General features: G+C 38.9%; 1 protein-coding gene across 10 annotated transcripts in view; it reads right to left on the bottom strand.

Annotated features, from left to right (window-relative positions):
• Positions 1-11,397, bottom strand: part of CDC14B (cell division cycle 14B) — a 93,005-nt gene that overhangs the window by 5,342 nt on the left and 76,266 nt on the right. For 3 of the 10 annotated variants that reach the window (XM_019517325.1, XM_019517333.1, XM_019517339.1), the window contains exons 13-14: positions 10,558-10,674; positions 30-4,398 (exon numbers count right to left, since the gene is read on the bottom strand). In XM_019517325.1, the coding sequence (XP_019372870.1) occupies positions 4,359-4,398; positions 10,558-10,674 (157 nt within the window). In that variant the 3' untranslated portion in view covers positions 30-4,358. Of the gene's footprint in view, positions 1-29; positions 4,399-10,557; positions 10,675-11,397 lie in introns of those variants that run through there. The other 7 variants (XM_019517326.1, XM_019517334.1, XM_019517328.1 and 4 more) reach the window with 5 other exon arrangements.

Here is an 11,397-nt window from a genome sequence, read left to right as displayed (position 1 = left end):
AAAAAAAAAATCAGGATGAGCAGTATTGATCAGTCAGTAACTTTCAAAACCTGGTATTCTGTACATGAGTTTACACACAAGACCAACAAAGAAGTCTTGAAAACTATTAATATAAAATTGAAGTACAACAATTTGGTGAACGTAACTCTTGACAAGCGTTCTTCCATTCAGAATGTCCATCTCTTCATACAAATCAGAGCTTTATATTTTTCATCTCACTTTAAAAACAGCAGCACTTCCATATTATAGTCAGGGCATCAGGTCAAGATCTGACAGCAAATTCAGTATGTATCACTGATACTGTAATACAAATCAACTTGGTCTATAAACACAAAGTATTTACTATATGCTTTTAGTATAATTCTTCTTGGATTTCTCAATCTTGGGGAATAAAAACCCCTTAAAAACCCACAAACAAGAAAAGCAAGAAGAGAACACTAATTCAGTACAACTCCATAATAGGAGGAATAACCTACTTAGCAGTTATACTTCTTTTAAAATCTCCGATGCATCCATTCTATATGTACATTTCATTTGGCACACTATTTCACAAGTCAATGGCCCTTTGGAAACAAAAGACTCCTTTATCCATCCCCATCTTTTAGAGTCATATGCTAAGACAACTTTGGCATGTATGGTGCAAATGTAAGGCCAAATATCAAACCAAGTACAAACTAAATATTACAAATAAATGGGATATGACATAGTCATTATATAATAAGGCTGGTTTGAGTGTGCAAATGCAAAGCGCCAGTGGCACTCTCATGTTTCTCCGTAACAGTAAGATGTAGAGAGATGGAAAAAGATGGAAACCTAAAACATACATATTAACAAAAATGCAAAACTTCATTTACTTTCACTGTATGCAACAAGCATTTGTGACTGACGATTTTTCAGTCAAATACATTTTTGATGTTTAAAAAAAAAAAAAATGTTGAAAGCGCTCAATTTTGTTTAAAAAAATCCAATTATAAAATTTGTTGAAATTTTATTTAGTGGGATTCTTCAGAACAAAAAAGCTTGACTACTTGCAGGTAAAACAGATATACAACTTGTTTTTTGCTAACATGTAACTAACCTACACCTATTAAAAAGCATTATCCTGGGGCTCGGATGTAATCCAAGTGATTTGCTTGATCTTTTGTTCTGTATCCAGTATTTGCCAACAACAAGTATAAAAAGGAGACACCATTTCTACTTCACTCCCTAACCCCAAAGCAGAAAAAAAACTATGGTCATTATGACGATGACCATAAACGTGTACATAAAAGATTAAAATACCTAAAAAGCAAAGAAATGGCTAGGCAGGTGGCAAGCCAAAGACTTTATAGTTCACTCCCAAATCCTACAAATTCTAATTTAGTCCCATCGCATTCTCCCATGTTTTCACACTTTTGATTTGTTTCATCCACCTATTAAAGTCACTCAAATTTAAATTGTGAGGTCACTGAAGCAAGGCCTTTACTTTTCAGTACATGTTCTCATTTGTGGCTGCACCTACTGCCCGTCTTGCTAATATGTTAGCTGACAAGCAACACTCAAGTGGCTGTAGTTGCATATGGCAGAGAATCACATTTTAGCTGCGTTTCCTGTGTTTACACTAGGTATTGGCTAGTCAAGGCTTGGGATTTTGACTCGAGTGTGCTAAATGCTCCAACTGGGACTTAAAGCCAAAGGTTCCTGTGAAGGGTCTTGCCCTTCCAGGTCATAGTCTGATCTATTACATTTGGGAGCAGGAAGGAATTTTACACCATGGTCAGACTGGTACAGACTGATGATTTTTGCCTTCTAGCAGGGGACATGGTCCTCTTCCTCATCTCTCAAGTGCATTTTAACAGCCCTTGCAGCTGTGGGACACTGACTCCCATTGTTCCTTTGCTTGACTTGGCAGGTTGGGGTGTCTTTGGGCAACATACATTGTAGTCAATTGTGTAGTTTTAGGAATAAGTAAGAAAAGCACTTGCACTGGATAGTTTCAACAGGGATGACCTGCCTTGAGCAGGTGGCTAGACAGGATGATCTACTGAGATCCCTCCCAGCCCTACTTTTCTATGACTCTTCTTTGACTGAACTGCTATTGGGTGATTGATGCCTACCTGCAGGTCAGATAGAGAGGTTTGGGGGAGCTGCTCTTCCTTCTCTCATGGAAGGAGGCCCGCAACAAGTGCTTTCGTTTAAAAATTGCAGGGCATAACTCAAAGACGTCACTTTCAATTCAGGAGCATGTATATGTATTTTTTCTGCAAGTCACTTACATACTAAATCACAGTTTAGACACCCACGATCGCCTGAATGGGGGACAATGACTAAGTATTCCTAAAATAAAAGCAAACATTTCTCTTTGCTAGTAGACCCCTTTGGTTTAAAACCCTAGTGGACTTATTCTCTTTCTTCCCATGCCTTCCCTCAAAAAGTTAGTAAGGCTCTATTTTCCCAGGGAGTAAGTGTGCCTCAGCCCCGCATTGCCAATTAAGTTTGAAATATAATATAAAATAGGATATACTGCCACTTCTCTGGGGACAGTGCTGTACAAAGCACAGGAGGGAGGCCAGATAATTTAAAGAGAGTTAAAGGGTTTTCTCCAGCACCCTCCTTTTTTTTCCTCCAAGCTTCATTATTTTACTCTCTACATTTCAAACTTTTTTGCTCTTTTATTTGCTTTGTATTCAAATGAACAAATTTAAAGGTCAAGTACTTGGGAGGTATTTCTTGCAACTAAAAATTACTGTATTCTGGGCTAACAGTCTGTAGCCTTTCCCACCCAATTTTATTCAAGCCGCCATACAGTTGTTTGTTGGAATGCAGGTAACACCCTCAAATTGCCATTAGGTATCTTTTTTATTTTAAATTAAAAAAGGGAGATTCATTCAAAACTAGGCACTTGAATTTCACCTGCTTACAATACAAAAGGAACCTTCTGTCCCTCTCAAAATCAATACATATTCATTCAATTAAAACAAAGGTCTGTCACTGACTAATAATTCAAACCTCCCCACAACACACTTACAAAAAAAACAATAAACAAGTGTGTTCTTTTACTCCTGACTATGCAGCAGGCAGATCTATTCTGAGGGTTGTGTGGGTGTCAAATGTGAAGCTGGCAGACGAGGATACAGCGGAAAAAAATAGCTGTCAAATCTAACAGGACAAAGGTGGTGAAGAAAATAAAAAAAGTCTTCAAGTTTTGGAAAAAAATAGTATTGTAAAAGAAAGAAATGATATTTCAAACCCTAGACAGATTCCCTTTAAAAAAAGTTACCATGGCACTAAATAGATAATTAAATATCTAGCATTTCTTTTAAAAAATATATATGTGGATGTTTTAAAAAACACTGTAACCTCAAACTAACATTTCTAATTACACCTGCCCCTGAGTCCCACTGCTCATTTCAGTGGCTTTATAAATACATATTCCTATTTTAAGTCTCTTTCTCTCTCTCTCCAGCCCCCACCATTATTGCATGAAAGAAAATGACTAAACCAGGGAATTAGTGACAATGACCAGAAAGTATGGTCGAATACGCAAAGATGTAAGAAAAATTCTCTCATCTTTCAGGTATGTTATTCTTTTAAGTGTTATATACAGCACTAGTAGGTAAAATAATTCAGGCCGCAGTGTGGTTTTAAACATTGATGGTACTTCTTTATATTAAACTCTGGTAGGAAATATACCCGATTCAAGCAAATACTACCAGTTAAAAGAGCCACTGCATTCTGAGCAACTTAAAAGCTATTAACTGCTTAAATAGCATTAGCTTTTAATTAGGTTCTTTAAAAAAGAAATCCTTGGAAATAAAGCACTCTTTGGTGGACAGTAATTAGTCTGTGTACTTACAATTGCAGCTTCATCAAAAAATCCATACAAAATAAGAAAGGAGAGCCAATCAACACGAGAGTACCTTGTTATGAGAATAAAAGACTACCTTTCCAAGCTTAGTCTCTAACTGGAGACTCTAGGCTGACTTGGATGGACAACAGTGAATTAAATATTTAAAAGCCTCACCATGTCTTCACTTTTTATGGTGGCCAGCAGCTAAGTGATTGCCATCACAATTTATACACATGCATCATATGGACTAGCAGGCTCTCTTTATAATAGAGAACTTAAATATTTACACCTGAGTCTAAATTTACAATTATATTTTAAAACATTTGAGTAAATGTTTAGAATTAAAAAGCTTGATTAGATAGCTCAGCTTTCTACCAGTCCGTTTCTTCCACAAATAAGGAGCTTTCTGCTAAATTTTTACTGCAAAACAAAGCCAAAGCATCTTCTTCCTAAACTGCATCAAGTCCCATAGCGATATCCCTTTTTTCCTCCTCCATGTCCTCTTCAGCTCTAGTTGCTTATTTTTAATTTAACGCAACACTGTCCTAGTCCTTGGGATGGAATGACTGCTGAAATGATAAAAACATGTTTAAAAAATCAAAATCAAAATGTGCACTCCAAAAACCAAAGCAAGCACAGAAATATTTCAAACAAACATTTCTGCCCATGTAAATTAAGCAAAGCACATTTCAAAGAAAAAAAAAAACTGTAAAGACTTGGATACATTCAGAGACAATGCAGTATCAATTATAAAGAAATCACACTGGTCTGATTATAACGTGTAGAAAAGAGGTTCAACTGTGTACAGAAAAGCAGCACAGGATGCAAAGTACCATAATTTCATTAAGCACATTTGCGTTTTCCTTCTCTCCTTCTGAGGTATGAGACTGTAGGAAAAGTAGAGAGAATGTTAAAGAAATATTATTTTTCTAAAGCTAAATTTAGATTACATATAGGCAAACTCAGTGCACAAGCAGTTTCCAACTTAACAGGGGAGCAGAAATGGTGAAAGCATACTGGGTTATTAAAGCGTGCTTCTGTTTATTTTCATGACATGCTGCTCTGGTTAGAAAAATGCCGAGACACCTACGAAATAATGGTTACATATCTTTCTCTAGCGACTATTTCTTCCTTTCTATAATGATTCCAGCACCGGAATTACACTGAAGTCCTTAACCCTTCAAAACTCACTGGAAACCATTTTATCCCTTTTACTGACTAGGGAAGGAGAACAAACTCCTTACTAAACACATACAGCTCAAATGCTGTTAATGAGTGCAACAACAGATTTCTATTCTTCTGCAGGGAGGATTTTTTTTTGTTTTGTTACGTAGTTATAGTTCGGCTGCTGCGTTTTGAGTTATTCTGACATTTACTGGAAAGGATACCAGGAGGTCAGGAAACCTGGGTCTTTTTTCTGGCTCAGAAACTAAATTGCTGTCTCTTCTCTTTCCCATCTCTGTAGTGAAGATGCTGACACTTTTGTACTTAAGTGCTTTCAGACGAATGAATAAAAAATATGGCAAGCATTACAGAAGATTTTTGGATTTGTTTTTACTTTTTAGGATGGCTAAGTCACAAAATTGCATCTTCTACGAGTAATTCAACAGTGAAAACTTAAGGATGGTCCACAATTTAAGGGTCAGGCTACACCAGGCAAATCTTAGATGGGAGAAACAAAGTGTCGATAAGTTAAATGACTCAGACTGGGGTCACAGGACAAGATCATGCCTTAGGCTATGAATCCCTTCCAATCCAATCATCATGCTGATCCATCCATACAACAGATAAGAGATGTGTTAAAACTGGTACCGGGCAGGTATGTCCTGGGAATTTGCCACATGGTATAGATTGGCTCCTAAAGGAAAAGCAATGAATGCTGTGAATGGAAAAGGGGATGAGACTGTAAATCTGAAAACCTGATGAAAATTCAGTATAGTCATAAATGACTATATTTTATTGGGAAGCAAGTCATTTAGAAGCCATTATTAAATAGTTTCCTTAACAGTTTGAAAGCCACTGGAGCAAATATGCTACTCAAATTGTGGACGATAATGTTAAAAAGGATCACAAATTCGAGAATAATGAGATTCAGCTACATCAAGAATGAAATCAGTTGTAGTGTCTATAAACAAAATGAGATCCAATAAATTACCCCAAAATAAATGTTTATGGGAAAAATAAAGAACAAGAGACAAAATGGGAGAATCCAGGTTCAGCAACAACAGATAGGGGTGAAAAAAATTACCTGGAAAAACTAATGCAGTCTTAGAAACGCTGGGTTAGATTAAGTGCAATAATACACAGTTAGGATAAATCAGGTCTACTCTTTTCTACACCATCTTCAGACATGAACCATAATAAAAGCATTCAGTTTGGGGCAAAGCAATTAAAAAAAAAAATACAAAACTGAATAAAAAGTTCAAGCAGAAAAAGATGGAAGAGCTAGTATTTTTGCTTTTGTTTTTCTAATGAGACTAAAGAAGCTCCATTATGTCATCCACTTTCTTTCACCAGATTGAGCCCTGCAATCATTACCTCAGTGCGCGACAAAAACTGGCTCTATGCAGGATTTTGCCAAAGGCTATAGTTAAATAAGAACACATCCATGTGATAAGGAAGGTCATTTTGTAAAATGCCCACAAGACTAGGAATTTAGTCACATGCTATTTAAAACTGGCTGCAGCTCAGCAACCTCTTCAGATGGAAAAAAGTATTTAAGAATTCCACAATATGCTACTGGTGGAGACCACCATTTTGTTCTGCAACATTTTCAATGGCTAGATCTGATCTTCATACGCTAAATTCTTAGAATGACTTTTTCTTTTCTTCTCATCTGTCACAAGGAAATAAAAACCCCTCCAGAAGAGCGTATTTACTCAGAAGGAACTGAAAAGGACGATAACTGGACAGCCAGCCAGTTAGATGCTAGACCAAGATAGTCTCCAAGTGAAGCATGAGGAACACTATTTGATTATGGTCTGAAGTTAAAGACCTAGATAGAAGTTTGAGCAGTACCAGAAAACTGAGTCACAAATATTCTGCAGAGTTCAACGCTATTTATGAGCCAAGGAGTCCATCAGTAAGCATTCAAGTCGGTCACAAATTTGGCATCATGCCTGAAGAATTTCATCAAGTATGGGAAAATTCTTCACACAATAAATCATGAGAAGGACCTTTTCGTTATAAAAAGTGAGAGAAAAGGAAGTAGACTGAAAAGGAGATAATTTAGCAGAAAACTAGCTAGAGAACAAAGGAAAATAAACCAGCAGAGGCTTAAGTAGTACATAGCACAGTCAGAACTAGAAAACTCAGGGTGGACCAAAATATGCGCTGTTCTTGTCAGTACCATCAGAAGACACACTCAGAACAGATTTAGTGTTTTACAAAATGGTTGCATTTCATCTTATAGCTGCTGGTCATTATTTATCAAAAGGTCATTTATGCAATATACATAAAGGATGTTTTTAACACACACACACACACTCACTTTGTATACCTTCATATTCACCAAGGACAATCCCTCAACATTCACTGTGTATATATACACAAATATACTGCATGTACATACACACACACTCTTTATGCAAGTTTGTGCACGTGTGTACACACACACACACAAATTTGTGCATATATTATATAGACACACTATGAGTGATGCAAACTATATATCTATCGATATAGGCATAGATATATGCAAGCTATAGATATGGATAGCTTGCATCACCTTTTAATAAGGCAAGCAGAAGGAGGAGAGAAATAAACTCTCTCTGTGTAACACAACAGGTAAAGTTTGGATTTATGCAAATAGTCACCAATCCATATGTCCCATGTCAGGGGTGTCAAAGATGCAGTCTGCAGGCTGGATTCAACTTGTGAAGCTATTTCACCCAGTCTACTGGGGCTCCTAGAGGGCCCAGAAAGAGCAGGGACAGGGCTACCTCTGCATTCCCAGCTACAGAGTCCTGTTGGGGAACATGTCAGCAGGAGGGAGATGGGGGAAAGTGGACATTAAAACCCTTATCTCAACACTTCCAGGTTTCAAGGTTTGTATCTGGCCTGGGGGGCCTGCTGACCTTGACACCTCTGTCCTAGCCAAGGATTGCTAGTCAGATAGATAATCCACCTCCTCTCACTCCTCCCAACAAAAGAAGGGTGTTCTTTCAGCATTTATAACAAACCCTTTAGAGTGATTCCACAACAATCACAAGGAAAACTTCTTACGTCCAACCATCAAATTGCTTGAGAACTACTACATGCCATTAAAGCCATACATATAAAAACTTGTTTAGTTCAGGTGTGTTCAAGCTAAACTGTAAACTCTGGAGAGTTTCACTCCCAACAAAAGGAAAAATTTAACATCCCGCTTTTGCAGCGTGCAGATGTCCATGAATGTGAAAGTGAGACAGCACAGAAAGGAAATGTTAATGGGTTAAGTCCTCCAATGATCGTTTAACATACACACACACAGGTTCATTTCCAGTAAAACCTGTGAGGTCTGGTCTATGTTTGCAGGAGTGACTTTAGACATGCGTGGAGCCAAGAACTAGAGCAACAGCAGTCAAGCAAATAAGCATTTCACCCATATGCTTATTCAACAAAAAAGGCATTTTTGCATTTATTCAGACCCCTCAGGAATCTTGTAAAGCAGACTCATGTTCAGACTTTGAATGCTTATCTCCTTACAAAAATCTCATGCTAATGCCACATACATGTATATATTGCCTACATTAAAGAAGGAATCCCTTCTCCATACATAATACTATATACTGCTTTCCCTCAATACTGTGGGTTCCTTCATTTCATTCAAGACAAGGAATTTCTTGAAGGGTTTCTTCAGTGCCTACTAGCATTTTGCTCCAGGAGCTAAAACCCTTAAACTCAGCAGTCCTTAATCATATGTGAAGAACCACAACACAACTGTTCCAACTTTCAAAATTCATTCAGCACTGTAAAAAGCATGACAAGAGATTCAAAGCTCCAGATGTTCTCAATAGGTGATGCTGGTCATGGATAAACATTATATTCATAGTGCTACAAATGTAGCAGCACTTGGAAACACTCTGTAGGCAGGGACACAGGTGCTGAGCCTTCCCACCACCCGCGTGGAGCATCAGGAAAGCACTTGAAAGGCATTCAGGATAGCAGTAGTGTAACTATGGTGGGGTGAACAGTGAACCAGCCCCTGGCACTGATTATGAGGGGGCACCAAAATGTCTCCCCAAGAGTCTTTACTACAGCAAAAGCAGCCTTGCACCCAGCACTGCATCTGGGGGGTATCAAGTCCTGCCCCCCAGGGATTTCTCTCAGAGCAGACACATCACATCTGGGGACAGGGGGATGAATGGGGCCCCAGGGTTCACATGCCACCCCTACCCCAAGCACTCAATGTGTTTGCTAAACCTCTGCAATAGGGGCTTGCACAGCTCTGCTCGCCCTCCCCCCACCAGGTCTGATCACTGACAACCTACCTGCTCTTCCTGTTAGCTAAATTACAGGACAGTGATCTTAGCAGTCCCTTCTGGGCAGGCAAAGACTTAATACTCAAGGAAGAAAAAAAAAAATGAAAACTAGGTAAGAAATTAAAAAAACCCTTGTGTCATTGCCCTGCCTTGCCTTTCACTCCAGTTCTAACTTAGGCCACCTCTCCTAACCCCCACCACCTTTGTCTGCTTCACTGCAGCTCCCCTGGGCAGCTCCTCCTGACCCAGGCTACCCCCCAGTGGTTTGTACCAGCCCCAAAGACTATGGGCCTGATCCCAAGTCCACCCCTCCCTTCCCACCAAACTGAACCAGGAGATGCTGGCTCAAGATTGTAGGCTCAATTCTGTCGCTCGTCAGCCCTCCATGGCTCCTGCAGAGCCCACTGAGCCCCCACCAGCTTCTGATGGCTTCGTAAGGGATAAGGAAAGGACCTGTTTTACAACAGGCCAAACCAATATCTGGAGCAGGGAGAGAAGCAGGCAATTTCTCAGTGTCTGGGTGACAGTACCAGTGCCTGGTCTCCCTCCCCATTCCCCCCAAACTTGCAAGGTGAGGGAAGAAGGAGAGCAGAGCACTGAGGGATGGCGAGACCCCCTGTAGCATTATGGTGCACTGTACAGACATTATAAGTAATGCCACATTTTGTAGCTTTACAGGGAAGTTGCCAGATATATTCTTGTGGTATTTTTGCCATTTTCAAAGTGCTGCAGGGGTGTGCACATCTATCTCCTAGACCAGTGGTTCTCAACCTTTTTTTGTATCAGGACCCATTTGTAAACATCAATGGCCAGTCCTAACCTAGTGTCCTGCACTCCCAGCCTGTTGCCTCCTGCCCCAAACCCCACAGTGTGTGGGGCAGGAGATGGGGGTGTGTGTGTGTGGAGGATATGGGGGGCCCCCAAGCAACCCCTGGAAGGCTGGAACTCTGCCAGCCTGCAAGAGAAAAGCCACAGTTTCCCAATTTTTTTTTCCCTTTAAAGGAAAATCCATTTTTTAAGTTTGTTCCCAACCCTTTCATATATTCTTGTGACCCACTGAGAAACACTGTCCTAGACTTTTGTAGTTCCACAAAGGCATTGGTAGCACTATAAATGTAACATCTGTCCATGGCCAAAGTACATTTCAGTTACATTCTTTTCACTAGGACCCCCAAGGCAGAAGTCCATTATCAGCAATAGACAAGCCAGGTAAAAAAGCTTTACTTGAGAACAATGGTCTGGAGCTTTAAAGAGAATAACTCTCACCTTTTTAAACTGCTTTTTCTTGTAGCAGACCTGGTAGTTCTTTTAGTAATGTCTGTACTGTCAGAAATATTACGTTCAGAGGTTTTAGTTTTCTGAACACTGGACTGCAGAATTACTCTGAAAAGAGTAGGAAAAAGAAAGTTATAACCTGAATGTTTCAGACAAAACTGGCAAGAGGATATCACATTTCAAGCACAATGAACATATTCTAGTAAAAATGTCATGACGTTCTACACGATTTCAAGAGAAGGGCTGTCCTGAGTGAAATATGTCCTTAGCAGCACTTCTTTTCAGAATTAAGTTAAATTTGAGGAGTAGTGTTATCAGTTTCAAGTAATTTAGTTTTTACCTTCAAAGATACACACTATTAAGAATATTGGAGTCTTTCTCTTTTCATCTTTGAGGGGAAGGAGGCAGAAATGAAGCAAAGCATCTGACATTTTAGAGTGTTTAAAAATACTTTGTACGGAAGAAAAAAGCAACACAAAAAGACTACACAGAAACACTACTTCCACAAGATGTTAATGTGCAACATTTAAAATACTAGACTGGATAAATCCTGGTTACCTTGAACTAGGAATGCTTTTTAATTGACAAAGTTCTTAGTCACAGCAAGCGACATTACAGTTACAGTCCCATTTTCACAAGGTGTTAATCATCTGCAATTCCTGCTGAGAGATCAACGTTTTCAACACCTTTTAAAAATCAGGGGTGTGTTTTTGTTCCTTTGCCACTCCCAGCTTCTACTTTCATTTAATTTTAACACAGCCTGCCAAGGTTGTTTTTTTTTTTTTTTTTTTTTTTTTTTTTTGGGTGAAAATTATTGGGAAAAATTTTTTT

This window comes from Gavialis gangeticus, unplaced genomic scaffold (assembly GCF_001723915.1).
Source record: "Gavialis gangeticus isolate Ggan-Ray unplaced genomic scaffold, GavGan_comp1, whole genome shotgun sequence".
In the NCBI taxonomy this organism is placed as follows: domain Eukaryota; kingdom Metazoa; phylum Chordata; order Crocodylia; family Gavialidae; genus Gavialis; species Gavialis gangeticus.
Note: the sequence above shows the minus strand (reverse complement) of the source record. Positions and strands in the feature narration are given on the sequence as shown.